General features: G+C 33.1%; 1 protein-coding gene across 1 annotated transcript; it reads right to left on the bottom strand.

Moving 5' to 3' along the window:
* Positions 1-957: 957 nt before the first annotated feature.
* LOC129916882 (probable Rho GTPase-activating protein CG5521) lies at positions 958-18,400 on the bottom strand. Its single transcript, XM_055997075.1, has 8 exons — positions 17,288-18,400; positions 13,647-13,757; positions 12,996-13,013; positions 10,450-10,621; positions 6,392-10,391; positions 3,614-4,581; positions 3,371-3,546; positions 958-2,066 (listed from the first exon to the last, which is right to left on the bottom strand). Exons 1-8 carry the CDS (start codon positions 17,391-17,393, stop codon positions 1,888-1,890), a joined length of 5,730 nt encoding a protein of 1,909 aa, XP_055853050.1. The 5' UTR covers positions 17,394-18,400; the 3' UTR covers positions 958-1,887.
* Between the last annotated feature and the right edge of the window lie 2,546 nt (positions 18,401-20,946).

The following is a 20,946-nucleotide window of genomic DNA, read 5'->3' as shown; positions in this document are numbered from 1 at the left end:
CACGGGAAGCGACCCATAAGCGACGGATCGGACGGAGACGGACGGATTCGACGGAAGAAGTAATCCAACTTTCTACTTTTTCAAACGTCGTATCCTTTGACATTGGTTGTCAAAAATAGATCAGTTCGATTTTCTGTTTCTAAGTGCACACCGGGGAATTTCAGAACAAAGAACTGTGTTCTTTTCTTCTCCGATTTTATGAATTGTAAACTTTAATTGTATATTTGTGAAGAAAATGTAATAAAAATAACATTTAATGATATATCTAATAAATTAAATCAATTAAATACTCAAATTCTGTTGTAGAGTTCAATTTTACTATGCCAAAGTCATACCTACAACTCATAATTTGTTATAAAAAATTGTTTTTAACTGAAGAGCTAGTACCTACAGGATATCTGGTCGTGCATTTTATTTTATTATAAAAAAGAACAACAATAATAGTTAAAAATTTCTTACATCAGAACTTCCTGAGTGCACATTCAGCGATAAAATATCGAACACACCTCGGAATTTGAAGTGAGCTGTCAAAAAGCAATACGTCGTAACGACGTATTCTATGGGTCACCCCTTTCTGTCCCATCCTTCAACTTCAACGGATGGATTGACGGAACGGACGCAACGGATTCTATGGGTTGGGGCCTTGAGTCCATTTAAGGTTGGTTTTCTTTAAAGGACATAAGTTGCATGTAGAAAACTAGGAATATATATAACTATAATCTTACATTCTAGTCGTAGAGGATTGACTGTTCCTAGTTTGGCAAGTTCGTAAATTTTAGTTGCCCGAAATGTCTGTATGTCCGGGCACCCATGTGAGGTGAATGTTGAACTTTCCAGTCTATGACCGTGACTGTTTTTTGTAGACGCACAGGCAAGAGATTTAATAACCGCTTGCCGACAAGATCCGAATATCCGTATAACCCATACAGAATGATCCTACTGCCCCTAATCTTTAGGTTACTCACGGTCAATAAACATTTTTTAATTGCTATAAAATCAATTTTATCTCATAAATATAACAGAATTTCATTCAAAATCAGTGGTCGAATCAAGGCAGACGATTTCGATCATACGTTAACGTTTAGACTATTTCGGTCTCTATTTAATTAGTAGAAAAAGATAGGGACACATAGCGACCGTACGTTTACGAACGCATGCCGTAATTCGATCCCTGAATTTATGATCAATTAAATTATGATCTTAAAGGAATTCAAATCCTGAAAGCTCTTTCATAAAAACAATAGAAAAAGGAGTAGCTTATGAAGAAAGTTTACCGATGGTAATTTTTATATATTCGGCCTCATCACGAATTCCATTCGTATCGGAAATTTGTTACGAAAAAAACAATCACGGAATCCGTTCGTAATGGAAAATTTCATACAAATCGTCACTTAGATCGGATTTTGTGATTGTTTTTTCGGGAATCGTAGAATATTTCCAATACGAATGGAATTCGTGATAAGGCCGAATGTGAATACCGTTAACATACAACTTTGATGATTGAGTTCTATTATGTTCTTAAGAGAATCCTCTATTTAGACTTGAAGATTGATGTTTTTCAATGGGAAGGAAATACCAACGTTTTGCTGGGAAGTTAAATAATTTTAAAACAAATTTTAATAGATTTAACATTATGTTTTTTTTTATTAATTTTTTTATACATTATTTGGAATACATTAATACTTACTGCTTATAAATAAATTATAAAAGGTTATTCCGTGTAAAATAATATTATGAAAAGCGAAATTAGTCCTAACTTCTGAAAAAATAATTAAATACTTTGCTAGAATTTTGAAGAATGGTTTGATGATTCTATGCATATTGCAACTGTCATTTCGATGATAGAGATACATATAAGCTTTAAAACTGATATAAACCAATATCTGATCAATATTCTCCAATGAAAGTTGGACTCTCGGGAGGTGTATTAGCTTGATGAAGAGGTGTATCTTTAGATAATGATTTAAATGAGTGCAGTTTTTTAGGTACTCTAGGCGAAGAATCGTCCGGTAGAAAATATTGCGTCGAGTCTCTGGAGGTTGAATCAACTGTTGTTTGGGCCCAGCCTAGAATGGATTGAAATATTATTTACATTTACATATAAAAGTAATATTACTAAAAACTAGTTTTGTTTCTGGTTTTATCAAAATATCTATACGTAAGTCGTCTGTACTAAAACCACACAAAAACTACTCGCTCTGGACGAGAACATTGAAGTTTGGGGAAAGTAATTTTAGTGTCATAAGGAATTTTTAATTTAACACAAATTGGCATTTTTTGTCGTTTTAGTACAAACGACTTACGTAACAGAGGGTGAATAAATATATATATATTTAAGTATTTATTAAAAAACTTATTAAAAATACTACAAAATACTACACATATCCCGTAACATCTTTTTGCTTAGGACTGATTTGAAGTGAAGAAATTTGTTAGGTGCAGTTCATATATTACGGATAGTAGAGTTTATTACGGATAACAGAGTTTAAATTAATACGTTGTCTTTATTTTCGAAAACAAATTTCAAATATTTTCACCACGGATAATAGAGCGTCCCGGTTAATCGAATCCCGGATAATCGAGTTTCAATGTATTTGAATAATAAATAAATAATGGTATCTGTCATACACCAATTTTTGAAAAAATTTAATTTTCTAAAAAAAAACGTTTTTAGATTAGGCTTATCTTTTAATCAAAAAAGATTTTTTTTTTAAATCGTTATTAACGGTACCTCTGTTTATCTCCCAAATAACTGGTTCAATTTTAACGAATTTTTGTATGCAAAAAAAAAATAATTTTTGGATAAAAAAAAAAGTTTTCGAGAACGTGACATTGAATTTTTTTAAATTTTGGTTTTAGGTGTTGATTTACAAAACGGCATACCTACAAAATTTATTTTGAATTTTTTTTTCAAAAATTAAAATTTAAAAAAAAACGTCTTTATCGATTTTGATTTCTTTTTTTAATGCATCTTAATAAAATAAAATAAATCGCATACTTTTTTGGAACTCAAATGCATTTAAATTGTTGTTTTTTTCATTTAAAAAACAAATGGTATGTTTTTTTTTTAACAAATTTGTATATAAATGTCTTGAGTTCTAAGAGCAAGACCCAATCATGTATTTTTTTTTCTGCTTTTGACAGTATCTTTCAACAATACCAGCAAATTTTGTTTAAATCCAACAAACTGAATTCAAATTATCAAAACTCAAAACTCCAGTTTTTCGATTGAAATTTTTTCAAAAAAGAATCGTTAAAATTAATATTTTACGCGCTGGTTTGGTTTCGATAAAGTTGCAAGCGCGCAGCTAGCCTTATGTATGTATTTTTTTTTTTTATAATTCACTTTAATTTCAAATAAGAAATTTACCTTTAGCACGATGTTTATCAATTAAAGATGATGTAGTGTGATCAGATCCTGGAGCATTTTCTCCTAATAATGTGGAAGGATTCGTATTATAAACTCTGTTAACAAATTCTTCAAACGTTGAATTTTCTTTGCATAGCGCTGATAAATTTTCAAGTGACCGATTTCGTTCTTCATAACTATTGAATAAAGGTAAAAGTTAAAATTATAAACAGAAATAAAAACAAAAATATTTGTTTATCTTACTATTGCTGATACAATGATATCGATGATCGCTTAGACCGACTGGCGTTTATTGCAGTTTCTCGAACTAATATTGCTAAACAAGAACCATTTACTATACTTTCGTTAGCCAAAGGTCCAAACCAGGGTACATCTGGTTTCCAATTTACAGTAACACGAAACAAGCAGTTTTTCAGTGGATAGACAACAATAAGTACATCACAAAACTCTGTAGGCAGTATGTCACGACGATATTCCCGATGATGTTCACTCCACACAATATGAACTTCGTCATTTCCCAAATGCCGAGTTTTTGTTAGTAGAGCTTCAGTCGTGTCACTTGGCATTCGAGTTGCTGCATGGTATATGACTTCTACGAAAGGTGTTGCATAATATGGAGCTGTAGCTCCGCAGCCTTGACGAGGTAGTCCACCCAAAAAACCGTTATGAGTTTCCAAGTCGATTTCCCAACCCAGTGTCGATACAAAACTTTCATAAGCACTACTGCCGTATGTATTTTTAAGAATACTATTTTTATCTTCCTGTCCACTAGCAACATAAACGACAGCTATTTTATGTGTATCTCTACACTTTTGCATGTCCACATTCCGTAGTTCTCGTTTTAATTTCTCATTCAGCTGTAGTAAATGGGTACGACTTCTTCTCTCCCATCCAACTAAACCCAAATGACTGAATAATAAACGATATAATTGGAATGGATATTCGAATTGATAAATGTTTGTTGCGTTATTATTGCACGCGGAAGACTCTTCAGATGGTTCATTTAAAAATTGAGGCGAGTCATAATCTTTTTCATTTTCAATGTAATGCAAGTTTGCTTCATATTCTTGTTCAATTGAACGCTGCTTGAGTAATATTGATATTGTTTGAGCTTCAAGATGGCATCCTAATGGACTTATGCCAGGTGTGTTTAGTGGAGTGGAAGAACTGGCTAAGCATTCTGGGCTCATGTAGCCAACATATTGAAGTAGCTAGATGAAAAGGAAGAAATTAATTAAACGTTACAAGAAAACGGTTAATAAAATTGTTTTTTAATTTGATATATTAATATGTATTAGTAATTTTTACATGTGAACTGACAACACAATTGAATATGAAGAAATCATTTAAAAAATCGCCTTTAGCTTTTAGTATAGCTATATAGATTTAGTATTGGCCTTATGGAGGTTAGCCTTGACGTGGCGGAGGGGTTTACGGTGACTTCTATTATGAAGTGTAGAGTTATGCGATCGCGAAACTTGTTTCCGCAGAAGGGCCCCCCATTGTCGACCATGGTATATCTGCTATAAGGCATAACTGCCATCCGAGAAATTAGATGGTTAGGGGCGAGCAGGTAGAATGTCCTGAGTTTTAACTGCGTCAAATAGCGCCTCGACACTCTTTATGCGGATCGACATGAAGACAAAATTCTCCAACATAAGCCTGATTTGTGCGCACGCCCCAAACAGGAGAGAAAGGCGATACCATCTACGAGCTCCTAGAAAAAACCTATGCGCGAATCCCTAGCTACGATAATAAAGAGTCCTGGGTGATTTTAATTAGTGGCGAAAATCGCCACTTGCGGACATGAGAACTTTCTAGACTAATTTATTATAGAGTTGAATTAATTAGTGTAAATTAAACTGTCTCATGCCTCATCCTTGCGAAAAAAAATAAAAGAAAACGAAAGCAAAATAGAAGGAAAACCGTCGTTGCTCCACCAGACTCTATTGTGCTCTGTCGTCCGACCAGGGCCCTATTGCACCAACCACTTTGCACTTTACATTTTGACACTTTGCAAAACAATACTTTTCTGCAAAGTAAAAGTGCAAAGTGTTTCACCAAAAACTAAAAGTTCCCCACTTTGCACTGTGCAATTTTTGATGTTTTTTTTGCAAAGCAAATAGCGCGGGCGTTGCACCAACTAAAAATGGAACTTTGCGTAGTTTGAAAATTTGCAAAGTAAAGCAGTAAATAGTTTCAATTTCTTTTCGTTGTTAACAAAGGTTGAAATTTTTATTTATTTTGATTTTCGGTTATAATAATGGAATTGGCATTATTCTAAAAAAAAGAAACATCTAACAACTTCAACTTGTTTCCACGTATTAACCAAAGTTAAATATTCCCAATAGTAAATTATTCCTAATTTCAAAATGTATTCTTAATTTTACATCACTCAGGTAATTATTACCATACTCTTCATCTTCAAAAAGTCGTTCAAAGCAAGTCATTTTAAATTAACATTTAATATACCCGTACTATACCACGAGTAATGGCCATCCGCAAATAAAATGTTGTCTTTGCATGTTATTGCAAAGCTTTGCAGAAGGGGCTATTCTGTAATTAAGTGAATCAAATAGATTTCCACTCTTTCACTCTATAATGCGACTCTTGTTCTATGAACAAAAATTAAAACAAATGTCTTAAACAATATCTAATGTACGACCAAATTCAACTTCTCTCCGCTCATCTCCCTCCTTGTTTGAAGTTGACCAACGAATTTTGAGTTTACAAATAGAGATAAAAAGCAAGATACCGAATATGCAAAAAAAACTTGCTAAATAGATAAATTAGAAAATTTATCAACCAAGTGGCAGCGGTGCGGGTGTCAAATCGTCGCATCCGTTCACGAAACAGAAAGTGTACGAAAGACAATAACGTGATACGTTAAACGTGCACGTGCACAAAACAGGCACTTAGTAAAGAGTAAAAGTAAAATCTCAGAAAACCAGCACCAAAACAATGAGACAGCCTATGCAAGAACAAGGCAAAATTAAACATTAAATATATTTTTATACTTACATCCCCCAACTGATCCAAATCTGAAGCAAGATCCGAAGCAATAGGTAATTTATTGCTCGAGCGATGTCGAACTGTATGCCGGGATACTTCAGTATTAGTTGCTGTTAATGAATAAAATAAATGCTTGCATTCAGCAGTTGAAGATATTTTGTTTTGATTCGATTGAAGACAATTATGAAAGTAATTAGAATTCTGTTGTTGTTTTTTTGGTTCGCTATAAAGTACCGAAGCTTCCCAACATGACTTTCCATTAAGATCTCTTAGTAATACTCGTACTTGTTTCTCAGCCGTAGCCAAACCAGAAACACCAGCAGGCGATTTTAGATCAGGCAGCTCTATAAAACTGGCAATAAGTCCAGAATTCAGCATGAAAACTTGAATTCTTTGATGCTGATTACCTTGAGGAACCATAAAGCCAGAATCGTTTCCGCTTTCGTAGATGTCAGTCACCGGTAGGTATACATCGTCTTGTTCCTCTACCAGAGAACTTAAACGTGATGCTCCAATCGCTGGTGGAAATAGACCCAAGTGAACTACCAAGTGCATTATCACAGATTTAGCACAAAGTTGTATTGATAATTTATTCCTCCGTATTGAACCTGCTGTTTTTTGATGGCTGCTTTCATTACCAACAAGCACATCGTCAATGCTAATGTTTTCATCAAAATCACTATCGGAAATAATGTGCTTATAATTATTTTCTCGTTCTCCTGATTGAATCAGAAAGAGAACTCGTAGAACCGATATTATCAAGGTGCCATTGTTTTTATTTATTGGATTAAGCATAAAATGCACAGGAAAAGCCATACAAAATTCTCCAAGACACATCATAAACGTGGACAGAGCTATTTTTTCTGAATCCTGAGGACTGGAAATTTGTTGCACTTGTAGAGCTTTACATAATGTAGTAATAATAAGTTCTGGTATGCTTTCGATTTCAGAGAGCTCACGACTCTGTTCACTGCATATTTTTAGTGATCCAGCTGCTACAATTGCTATAGTTCCATGTTTGAAATACATAGCTTGCAGAAGTACTTGAATGACTTCTTTTATACGTGGATTAAAAGGTGTGGAATTTTTTGAAACACTAGTAGTTTGATTGAAAGACTGAGATATTGGTTGCTCGAGTTTTTGTTTCAATAAATTTGGCTTATTTAGTTCTAAATATATCCATTGTCCCAGCTGAGCAAATGCTATACACCTTCCTTTTGATGATGGCTCTCGACGTGCACATCGTAGCATAATATTAAGAATGTGATCATGGAGGTCTGGAGTCTCTACCATTTCTATTTGCTGCATCGATGGTTGAAGAACCAATTTCGGAAATGCAGATGACGGATAACACAATAAAGATCCTAGAAGAGCAATTACTTCACCACGAGGAGAGGCACAATTTGGATCGCATGATGTAAGAAGCACAACTGACGCATGTATAATATCAAGCAACAGAAGCGTATGTCCAGCAAGCAAAAGACTCAAAAAACGTGTGCCTTCCAGACATTTAAATAAACAAGCAATCTCTTGACGGTCTTCGCCAGTAAGAACTTTATGTAGTAAATTGTAAAACAATGACATATGCTTTTTTCCATGAATTGATCCATGTATCGCTAACATACAAAGTATCTTAATCGACGAAAGCTGACCCTTTTTATATTCTGGACCAAGAAGTTGTGCCCCAAAGCACCATGGACTTGAAATACTAATTGGTGGGACAAGTGATGGTGGACTTGGTGTGCTAAGATTATTTTCAGAAACTCCTTGGTTTTGCATTATTTTTATCAAATTTCTAGTCATTTCAACCAGATACTTAAAAACTTGAGCATGTAGCTCCGGTCGAGAAATCAAGTTGACATCTCCCAAAGAACAAAGCATTCGCTTCCACATAATAGCTGCTGTGCCAGGTAGCCAGCCACTAGCATAACCGCCAAGAATTATCGATCTGCGTTCAGATGAAGTTACCGAAGCGTTGTCTTCAAAACCAGCTGTATCATTGACCAAAGCATCGATCTGCATTGGAGAATCTTTCATAGATCCGCCTTCTATGCCACTCGATGCCGATGGCGATGGACTTCGAGATTCGTTAAGATTGTTCTTTAAATGAAATGAGTTTAAGGACATTGCTCGTCTTACCATTGGGCCTCTAGGTATATTTATTGAGTCTTCTGTTCTGAAATCGATTTTCTCAAAACTACTATTCAAATTTGTTTGATCAAGCAGCGCACTAAGCGAATTGTCAAAACTTAATGGTTTGACTAAGGTATTTCTCTTTTTGTGTGGTGCACGTACTTCGCCATTTTTTCGTGATGATAAAAGACTTCCTTCACTATAAGAACGACTTAGAATTGGAGTTGTTGTGGTAATTCTGCTTGAAGATTCAAAATTTGATTCTTCATCTTTTTTTTGTTGTTCTTTTACAGTTTCTACGTTTCTATCATTTAATACATGTGATGATCTTGAATTTCGATCTTTTAAATCGCTTTGCCATACACTTACTATTCGACGTCGTTTTCCTTTGCTGTCTGTCAAACGGTCCAGAGGCAAATCTTGTAAATTTAAATTGTAAACATATCGCCCAAGAACGCGTGTTAATGTTTGCATTGTCTTTTCCCATTCGTTTATTAGTGCGTCTTTAGAGGTCAAGGAAGTAAGAACAGATAAAAATCGTTCCCACAGTTGAACATTAATAGGTACATTTGTATGTGCCCTAATCCATGTAACAATAAGCGTCTGCAGTATCGCCTGACTCAAACGGTTTGCCAACACTGGTCTGGAGGAAGTTGAGTTTTGATTCAAAACAATCGAAGTTATTTGAAGCAAAACTAGTAACAATTGTTCCCATGTTTTTGGTTCCATTCTTGTGTTCATAACCATAGTCCGATAAACATTAAGAACTTTTTTACATATTTCTGTCTGTTCGTTGAGTGGGGTTGATTGAAATTCTCTATTAGACGAAGGAAATACTATATTGAGATTGCTTGTATTTACTAAAAATACATTTGCTGCATTTGTTACAAATACTTGTATAATATTTTGTAGGCCAGCCTGGATATTATTATTAGTTTCCCGGCTAACAACAACACCAACACTCGAGTGTGACTTTGATTTTTGTAACGATGAATCCATCGAGCTACAACTGGTACTATTGCTATCGCCTTCATTTGGCTCTGACATAAATGGAGGCGGATTTTTACATGCCATCCAGTCTCTATAGATAGCAACAGAAGTTCGCATTGCGTCAATTTGGGATTTTGTAGTAAAATTTAAAAGAAATCCTTGTCTTAGAACTTCATGTACAAAGTTAATATTGCATTGAGTTGAATATAAGGCATCACGTACAATTTTATCTTGAAAATATGAAATACATCTGTGATCGGTTATCAGAAGAGGTTGATCCATATATTGGAGATAAATGTTTTCTACCTTGCTGCTTACAGTTTTTTCATGAACAAATCTTGATATCCAATTGATTAGTACAACAACACACGCAGACATAGATTCGTCTTTTTTATTATGTACACGCATGGTAGGAAGATTTAGTTTCAGATCGTAAATTGAGTTTGTACTATCAAAATCTGGACAGAATACAGGTAGAAATACTTCTTTAAAACGTTTTAATAAAAATGCAAATGATTTGCAGCATTTTTGAGCACAATTGTCCCGCCATTTAATGGAGCCCGTGGTTTGAACCATACAATTAAGAAATATATCCAATCCCTCTTTAGGATCAAAAGGGTCAAATCTTTCATTTGATGAAGGTGGAAATAGAGGAACTGCTTCCAAGCTTTGAACGGGATGAAGCATCATATGATGAAAAACTGAAGTTCCAACTTCAACTTTCATGTTGGGATGACTAAATACGTCAGAAGTGTCGAATTCCCCATCAGGTATATCATTGATAGCTTTAAGAGGAGAAATTGCACAAGGGAATAGATCGACAAACATTTCGTGTACATATGTTGGAGCGTTTTCAGCCAATACTTGATACCACAATATAAAATACCTAAATCATTAAATAAATATAACAACAATAATTGGATATGAAAAAAAAAAAAACTTACCTTACGCCTTCTTTTCGAAGCCAGGGACTGTTGCCTAAATGCAAAAGTTTTGCCATTATTCTGCTTAATGAGTGGCACTGCCATCTTCGAGCTAATAGTTCCGGCAAGAGACAAAGAATTTTTCTCAGTAGCCATAGTGTACCATCAAGTTCTTCTCGGTGAGCCTTGTGAGCTTTAACGGAATAGGAAAAGTGTTGTAATATTAGGTCTCTGTTTGCAGGGATTACACATTTACGTTTTTTTAATATAAGTTACTCATGTATGTTCTAAATTGAGAAACAGCTGTTACCTGGAAAGCACATTTTTAAAAACTTACAGAATACTCAAAACTTATGCTGACATACTCTGTAAGTATTTTAAGTGCTTGTGGAAATCATTTTTGTGGTTTGAATGTTTCTTTAACTCACTTCTTGAAGATGTATGATGTGCTTCATAAGTAAAATTGACGTGTGTAATCCCTGCTTTTAAATTTTGATTTACAAGCTAAATACAAAATTTACAAGTAGAAAATACTCAGGAGCGTCCGGAAGTTTAATAAGCTTTCGGAAAACGTTTTATTGGCATACAAATGATAGTTCCAACGATTTTGAAATGAAATTATTGTCTTTTCGATGTCAAATCAGAATCCAATCAGAAGTACTAATACCAACAAGTTACAACATATGTACTTATAAATTTTCAAAATGTAGTCGAAGCGATTAATCTATTTGATTGGATTTAAAAATGAATGAATCCGCGAACCAATCGAAAACAAAACAAAAATCTACTATAACACGATACATAGTGTCATGAATCACGAGCCTGTTTCCACAAAGGAACTAAAACAAAAGTTCAACAAAAAGTTATCAATTATTCTAGCGCCGTCAATGTTCAACGAATTCTAGTTTAGAATCTCAAAAATACCCAAGAATTTCAAAAATACTTTTTTTTCTTGATTTTCTTTCACTCTTTATAGTTGAGAATTGACTGAGGAAAAAAAATTTCATCAATTTCAATCGAATATAAAAATGCAGAAATTTGTAATCATTACCAACTAATTGTATAATATTCATCTCTTTGTTCTTTTATGTCGGAATTTCTGACTGGTCAATCTTCTATATAACGAAATTCTTTCTATAGCAAATATCGTCCCTTCCCCTTAAAATATGTCGTATATAAATAAGATATACAGAGAAAGTTTTTAACGCGGATGAAACCATTTTTTAATGTCTTTCTTAAAAAAAACGAAAAATTTTAAGAAGGTGAAGAGAAAGTCACCTTAATGGGTCGAGGGAATATGACAGCAGGTAAAAATTGAAACTTTTCCTGTTTGGAAAAAGTGCTTTGAAGAAAAAAGTGTTTTGAAGGAATCCATTCAATACCTGTAGATTATTTTAACAATAAAAACTCTTGGATGACCGGTGAACTTTACAAAAGTGGAATATCAAAGAAAACAAATAATTTATTATTCAGATGGGAAAGTTTTATTTTTTTCTTGATAACTAGCAGGCGTAGCCACCAATGATTGGTTTATTAAAAGGCTATAAAGCAAAATTGTGTTCCCATCGAACACATCATCAATATTCCAACCAATGGACCAAGCTGTTATTCAAAATTTAAAAGTGTACTTTCGCCATCGTCTCTTGCAGTGTTCTTGAAGCTATGGATCAAGGAAGGGAATACAAATCCAATTTTTTGGATGGCATTAGAGACGTTTAAACAAATACAATTGAAGGGTCCAGGGGAGAAATAGCACAAGTCCATTCCAACTCATTCCGAGAAAAACGCAATTTAAAATATTGTTCTCCATACAACTTAGTACTTAAGGCACATCATTTATTTTTTTTTTAGCCAGGCTTAATTTTTTTTAAGTGAGGATGCTATCAGATAAGTGAGGATGCTATCAGATATTCACAGTACATACTACAGGAATAAGCCAATTTTTGAAATTTAATTGAAATTGAATATAATAAAAAAATCCCTGCGGTACTACGCGACTGAGTTCGCGATTATAATATAATGATAAAGCATTTTCACAATCGCAATGCATTTAAAAAAAAAAGATGAATTTTGCCCTTAGAAGCCGTCACTATCAATTTCATGTTACATCACATAGCCTATAATCAACGGACAAACAAGACGCTTCCAACGATAGCTTATTTTTTAAATTACAATAAGTAGTTTTAATGCTATGATTCCACAGATGAACATACATACATACATACCGTTCAAACACATAACCCTCCTTTTATCTTGGCCGTAGTTAGGTAAAAATTAAAGAAAAAACAGTTAGCTAACACGAACGCCCATAATAAAAAAAACGGTAACAACCTAGAACATATGAAGTCCTTAAACATAGAAAATGAATATGTTCAAAACATATTTCACTCTTTAAGTCCAAGACCTTTCTTTTTAAAACGATTCTTAATTCTAAGAGAAATACTGTTTTTTTTAGCTATTACTTCTTACCCTTTTTACTCTAAGACCCGCTCACCCTTAAATAACGTTCATAAATCAATTCGGATGAAAAAACATTTATTTTAGAATAGATTTTTATTTAAACTTACCAATTTGAAAAGGAAGATCTGTGGAATAAAAATTGAAACAGATAATTAGAAACGGATTTAAATAAAAATTAATTTTTTTTTTAAATATAAAAATAATAAATAATGTTCGTTTGTACTCTTATAGCAAACGAACTGGAAGTCCACTCGACTCACAGTACACATAATCACAGTACACATAATAAGGTAATATATTCCGAACGTTGTCAAAATTTGTTTGTCAAAAATGGGCACCAATCTGTCTTTTAATTTTTATATTTCAATCGCAGTGAACAGGAAATTTGTTTTTGTTTTAATTTATAAAATGTCATTTAAAAATATTATAAATCGAAAAATAACAAATTTTCTTCGTGTTTCATCGCGGAAAATGGTAAATAATTGTTTAAAAATTAGTGGTGTGAGTGGTTTATCGGTTCTTGTGCGTTTTTCGTGGGTATTTTAAACAATTAAGAATTCGGTAGCTGACATTGGTCGCCAAAGTGTCATGTTTTGACAATCTGGCGACCAATGTCAGTTCGGAATATATTACCTTTTTATGTGTACTGTGCACTCGACTCTATTCTTTTTGCATGATATTTGTATTTTTTACGAGAACTTTAAATATAAAAAATAAATCAAAATACTAATTGAATAATTTTTCAACAATATTCTTACCTTTATGCTTTAAATTTAATTCTGCTTGAACAAATGTATCGTAAAAAATAAAGTAGACATGACTATAATTTGTTTCGAATAATGATTTGGCTCCTCGAACATCAACAAATTCTGAAACAAAATAAAAAAACAAATGAAAGTTTTAAATGACATAATTTTATAGCTAGAAAAAAAAATGAGAATATTTCAATATGACACTTGATCTGAGGAGGGCATGAAAAAGACGAAACGCTTTTGATGGCCCAAAGGTTTAAAATTGTGATAATCTTATCACTTTAGTTGTTCTGAGTTGAATGTGTGAAATTTTGAAAGGGGAGAGATTTTGAATAGATCCATTTCCAAATTTTTTAATTTCAGTCATGTGCGAATTGTGTTGAAGATAGGATAAATTGTTTTATTCTCCTCTGAGAACAAGACAAAATGTCAAAAAATGCATTTTTAATAAATAGTCACACATTGAAAATGAAGAAAAAAAAAATTGAAAATTGAAGGGAAAATTAAAATATGTATTTAAATATATATTTCAATTTAAGGATGTTAAAAATGAGTTTTTGTGAAATGTAACCAACAATAAAATTCATTAAAAAACACGTGTTGGTAGTATGCAAATTATAATAATGAATAAGTGGAGTCAGCTACATCAAAAAATCATCGAGCTAAAGAAAATTTTAAATTGGAAGTGAAAGATAATAGTTACAAAAACCACTGGTCTTCACGTCCGCATCCTGGCATGATTAGCTTGAAAAAGTGCTTTGTGCAGCTCATAGATCTAAAATCCAATATTTGTTACAAATTAACTTTCAACTTTCAGAGGTCTTCCACATCAATTTAAGAATTGGACCCGTTAATTTTTATCGAATAGTATGATAGTTTTACTTTTCTAAAGTCAATCCGTATCATGATGGTAAGACCTATAATTACCTGCGGTTTTGTGCGGTTGCTTGGCACAAAAGAACTTATCTTGCAACAAATAGGAAATCAATAGATAAAGTGTAACGACCCGCTTGAGCCTTCATCACTGGGGCAATGAGAAAAGTAGCACTGGAGGTTATTCTTGATCTAACATAGTTACTTAAAGTGCTGCTAAGGGATAAATCATGAAATTCGCCAACGAAGTTACAGGGACTGGAAAATGCATACGCAACGTTGAAACAGACTTTTTTTTAGATACTCAGTTTTCTTTCGAGGACAGCGGAAGGTACAGTTGCAGGCGTTTTTGGGCCTAGTATCAAATTTTCCAATGGGCCAATTCTCCAGTATCTTCCAGGCTTAAGTAAACGACATTAGCTGTGTTCCTTTGGGCTCCACTATGTAAACAAAGCTTAGTACTTCTGGTTGCATTCAACTTCTTTTCTTTATAGAAAAAATGAATGCATTCAGAAATTAGAAGTACTAAAAAGTACTTTGCAGTAGATAATGATGTAGATAAAGAAACACAGCTATTGTAAAATGCTGGGCCAAACTACCAAAACTGAGACAGGCCAAAAAGCTTCCCGGGAACCAAGAGCGTTTCAAATCCTGTATTATCTTAAGTGGGAATAACCTCAGGATAATCATAATGATATTTCTCCTCACCAACCACTGCAAGCTAAGAAGGCACCTAACCATTTTGGTCCTAGTAAATACTGCACATAATCTCGTAAAGGCCCTAACTACATTTTTCATACTTCTGAGTTATGGAGGGAAACACTAAGGGTGATTTTGTTCACTAGAAGTTGAGCATAACTTGAGGATTTTTATCTTCAACTTTTGGATTTTGTTTTGTTCACGCAAAGTTGACGTTTTTAACTTTCGATTCTCAACTCGAGAGTTTATAAACTTCCGGTTTTCTCACCTTCCCGAAAAAGTAGAAGTTTGCCGACCAAACTTGAGAGTTTGCTTTAAAATTATTATTTTTTTATTTTTCTGTCAAAATTTTGTTGGCAGTTATTGTGATAAAAATTAATGTTCCGAAGGAAAAAATCGAAAAACAACATTTTCTTTTTAGTGGTATCGATATAAAATGTTGCTCATGGAAAAGAACAAATTCATAGAAAAAAATATGATGCAAAAACAAAACGAAAACAAAGACAAATTTAAAGAGAAAGAATTGCATTATTTATTTTCTTATGTACATATTATTAAAATGTACATTTATTAAAACCTTCAAATTTAGACATTTCTTTGTGAAAAAACCATTTTTTTCTGATGGTATGAGGTGTAAATTTTTTCTGTTTTTTTCTTTTTTTTTTTAATTCTGCTAAAGACCATTTCCGACGCTATTCACATCTATCCAGTTACATTTATTTCAATTACTCCGCATTTTATATTACTGACAGCCATACAAATAATATAATTTTATCAAATCAATCAAATGATTTGAATTTGAAATTCTTGAAAAACGGCGCGCACGTACAAGCGGAGTAATAAAAAATCTTCGACATTTTGAACACCAAAAATAAAACACAAACTTAATTAAAATTCTAACTGATGACAAAAACATAAAAAGATGATAATAAACTGACATTATTTGTCTTTGCTGTCACAAATATCCCAGGGATATTTTCAAAACTGAAAGTTGGCCAACTTTTGTTTTTTAAACTCGAGAGTTAAGAAAAAAATAGTGAACAAAATAGATTCTCAACTTTTGTTTTAACTCTCGAGTTAAAGTCAACTCTCAAGTTTGTCAACTTGAGAGTTTGCTCTGAGTTGAGCAATAGTGAACAAAATCGCCCTAAATCCAATACCGCAATTTGTTTATAAAAATGAAAAAAAATAAATATTTGGAATTTTCTGACTTGTTTAAAAACCTGGGCTAAAAAAATAAATGAGAATAAATCAGAGAGATCAAATATGCAAATTTTTTAGTTAGGGCCTTAACGAGATTTTGGGCAGAATAGTACAACACATAGAATTTGCAATGAACAGGAAGAAACACCTGACCAAATTCTTGACACTTGTAATGCACTAATGACTAATACACCAAAGATTTATATACTAACTCTTCTATCAGAAGGAAAAACTCAATTTTTGGAAGGAATTAAGTTAGAGGAGGAACTGTAATATGAGGAACCGCCTGAGCCGGCTTAAAAGGGGGCACAAAAGGTGCACCTTACACTCCAAATATCAATCAAGGCAGGTATGATTTGTGGCACTAAAAACAATTGATATATTACGCATATTATTATTCTTAGATGGTAGCAGCATATCAATATACATAAATTCAATCGTAAACTACCAACCCTAATATTTTTGCATATTTTACTATTTGTATTCTCTATTTGGAACAAAACTATCACCTTTCACAGAGAAAGTTCATTTCTTTTTTACAATTTTAACGACGTTCGCTAACTTGGAAGAATATAATAACTCAAAGTTATTACTTTTTATATTTACGGTGGGTGTAAGCTGGGTATGGTTTAAGAAAAAAAAGGTTGATCATGGGAGAGAAAATAATTCATCGATTCCCTTTGAGAGAATTATGTAGCTCTGTCCAAATTCAGTTGACAATTGGACAATTTCTTCTAGTATCTTTTTCTTTTATTCGCAAATTTCAAGAATAAGTAGCAAACAAGAGTTTAAACTTTTGAATCGCGTCTTATTTGTAAAGGTTTGAAAAGATTGTAAAATTCAGTCTTATAAAAAAAAAAACAAAAACAAACCTAATATTGTTTTTAAATGCTTCAGGCGAGTAAAGGAATCTTTTTTGCAGTCCTGAATTTTGAGTGTCGACTTTTTAATGTCTGCGTATGTTTTTTTCGTAAACATTTCAACATATAACTTTTTTTTGTTTAAATGCAATTCAATAATAATTAATTTTCATTGTAAACTTTTGTGCTCCGAATTTGATGTTATTTCCCAAAATCTTTGTTTATAAAATAGAAAAAAAAATATCAATCTGTTGTAGCTTTGACGTTTCGAAAGTTTATTATCTTTACATGTAAGCTGCGTTTTGATGGAAGTTAGCTTAAACTATAGATAAAAAAATATCACGATCTCTAACATATATAAAACAACTGGAACACTGGAATATACGATATAATTATCGTAAGCGATTTCAGTTGAGCCGATAATGGCGTTTTTAATTGGCAATCCGGAATTGTTCTTCGATTCGGAATCGCAATTGAACAGTTTGTTATTCCGAAGGATATGAGGTTTGGTGTGAATGTATTGGTTGAGTTTGTTATGTGTCACATATATCCCTTCAAGCAAGAAAACGGAGTTCAGAAAAGACACTCCGACCTCTGACCGAGAAAAACGGGGTTGCACTCACACACTTCCAACTTTTTGTGTACGAACACAAAGTCGAAGGAGAAATCGTGGTGAAAAAACCAATACATTTAAAATCGGCTCCGCGGTGATTATAATTTCCATACTAATTTGAGCCGCCTTCGGACCCGTTTCTGAGCCGAAGTCGGACTCAGCTCCGCTTGAGGCGGAGCGGATTCCGACCAAGTTCGGACTGGTTTGCTTGAAGGGATGTGTATTCGAACCGTCAGTTTTGCCCAATTGAACTCATTCAGATTGTTTTTTTTTGCTTCCAGATAGCCAATTAAAAACGCCATAACAATATCGAAAGAAAGCACATACACCATGCGATTCACTTACGATTTCATGAACTATCAACCAAATTTTCTCAAACGTATACATACAAACTTGGCTCCACTTCAAGATCCTTATAACAGTGTCGTAAACTACATTTTGTATAACAGTATCATAGTTTATAACCGAAATAGGAACTGTTTGGACCATGGATCCCTAAATCAGATACCAGTGGTTTGGACAGTTCAAATTAAGCTGACAAGGGCTTATAATGACCATGATTACAAAATAAAACGATCTTTAGCAATATGGATGCATGCATTGTATATATATTCCTATAGTACTCTCATGAAGCAGAATTTTCTGTTTTGCGTCGCCACCGCTGGGATCGCTAGTTTATTTTATATTTGAACCTTATGCAGAAAATTGAACTGCAGATCTACCAAAAGATGTCGCTAAAGTATTTTCTTCGATTGATAGTACTATAGAAATATATATACAATGATGCATGTTTGTTTATTATCCAATACATGCTCCATCTCTTATTTTTCTTCCTACCGGCGTACAAAAGCCATCTACTTTTCAAAATATTAACTAATTTTTGGTTCAATGAAAATGATTCTGATAGAAAACATGTTTTACGTGTAAAATTGATCCTGATTCAGATTAACATTAATAAAATAAAGCACGGCCAATATGAGCCATTTAAATCAAAAGAACCGAGCCTTTTATAAAAGTTTTCAAATTATTCAAACTAACAAAAACTTGAATAAAAAAGGTTAGGTATATTGTGGTTCCATCGGGTATTCAATATTAGTATCTTTAGGCGCTGGGGAAATGACAAACCGTCATCATTTTGCATTTAAAATACAATTAAAAGCTATAAGGCCTCAGTTATAGCTATCAGTAAAATCCATCAGTAAAAATTGAAACATCAGGAATCTGATGTTAAATTAAATGTTTATTTTGCATTCGCGTCTCAAGCAATTTTTTTACTGTTGATTTCATCAGTAATTTAAAAAAAAAAATGGAACGCCATCATTAAAACGAAATGGTTTTTTTTTTGGCATTTGGCAATCAGCTGTTCAGTAAAATCAAATTGCATCAGTAAAATTTATGAAATGAATTTGTGTATAAAATTTAACACAAAATGCATTGATTCTTTTTGAAAAAATTAGTGGAAATATGTTTTCAATTTGTTTCTTCAAAATTTTCCACAAAATATAAGATTAAAATATTCAAAATAGTAAAACAAAATTTTTACTGATGTATTTTACTGATAGCTATAGGTAACTAACCAAACCTAATATTGAGAAAATCCATTAAAAGTGTTAAGGCTTGGCCACACCGGAGGGTATGCGGTAAAGCGGTAACGATATTTGTACTAAAAAAATTCCACACCTGAACGTTGATGTGTCAGTTTGGAATTTTTTTCATACAAGTACCCTCACCGCTACCCGTACCGCTACCGCATACCCTCCAGTTTGGCCAAGCCTTTAAGGCTTGAATACACCGGAAGGTATGCGGTAGCGGTAACGATATTTGTAAATTAAAAAAATTCCGCATCTGAACGTTGATGTTGATGTGTCAATTTGGATTTTTTTTTAATACAAGTACCCGTACCGCTACCGCATACTCTTTCGGTGTGGTCAAGCCTTTAAATGCAAAAATGTTTTTTATTCATTTTTTTTTTAGGTGCATCACAGGAAAAAAAAACTTCTGCACCATACATTTATGACTTAACTACATCAATACTTTTTCCAAACAAATTTTTGCATATTTTCGTTTTATGATTTGAATAAGAGTCGGTAAACATCGACCAAAATTTTGCCTCTTAAAAGGCATCGAAATGTTAATCTAACTGTAGTACCTAGGCAAAACGCATTTGGGGCATTCCATGAAAAATGGTAACTTTTTATAATTAGGAAAAAGAGTAATAGATGGGATTTATTGCAATGAAAAACTTCTTTAGAGGCAGAAAACTCTTTATCAGGAGTTAACAAGTGTTTGCGAACTTAGCTCCTAAATCGATATTCACCTAGCCAAACTTTTCATCAAGTTTTAAGTAAAAATTAACGCTTAAACGTTTTGGACTTAATGTCGCATACGTTACGCAACATATGTATTGATATAAGAAGATAGCTAGGAAACGAAATACATAAATAGGCTATTACGTGCACTAGTTTAATCCTATTTTATGTATTGCGTATAATTTTCTGTAGAATATAATATCCAGTTGTAGATTTTATGTTGAACAGAACACGAAGGTATTATGTAGTTTGCGTTGCTGAAATTGGTGAGCAAACATATTATAATTATATCCTGTAAAGTGGTCATTCATTCTATTCCTTCCTTGCTGAGCAAATACTAAACCTTCCACCAAATAGAAGAGGTTAAGGTAGGTGGTGGTATTCTCTGGGATGCATAGTCAGTTTGGGGTAGGTACACTCTGATTGTTCATGATTCCATTTTCCATGCTTCAGTGGAATTGTAGATAAGGTTTCTGGTGATCCATTTGTCATTGTGTTATTGAAAAGAGACCATTTTTTGGGGTGGGGTGGGTAGGGGATAACGGTAATATTTAAAAACGGAGGCAAATCAAATTTTTCTGAATTCAGATTCGAATTCAGCACTCCAAAAACCTTCAGAAAAGTATATTTTGGTTCTTGTATCTTGTAAGTATCCTTTAAGATGTATCCACGGTTTTAACAAAAAATTAGTTTACGTTTTTTATAAATTTTATGGAGATTATAAAATTTTATTTTATTAACTTATGACT

Source organism: Episyrphus balteatus, chromosome 3, assembly GCF_945859705.1.
Source record: "Episyrphus balteatus chromosome 3, idEpiBalt1.1, whole genome shotgun sequence".
NCBI classification, from domain to species: Eukaryota; Metazoa; Arthropoda; class Insecta; order Diptera; family Syrphidae; genus Episyrphus; species Episyrphus balteatus.
This window is presented reverse-complemented; position numbering and strand designations above follow the sequence as displayed.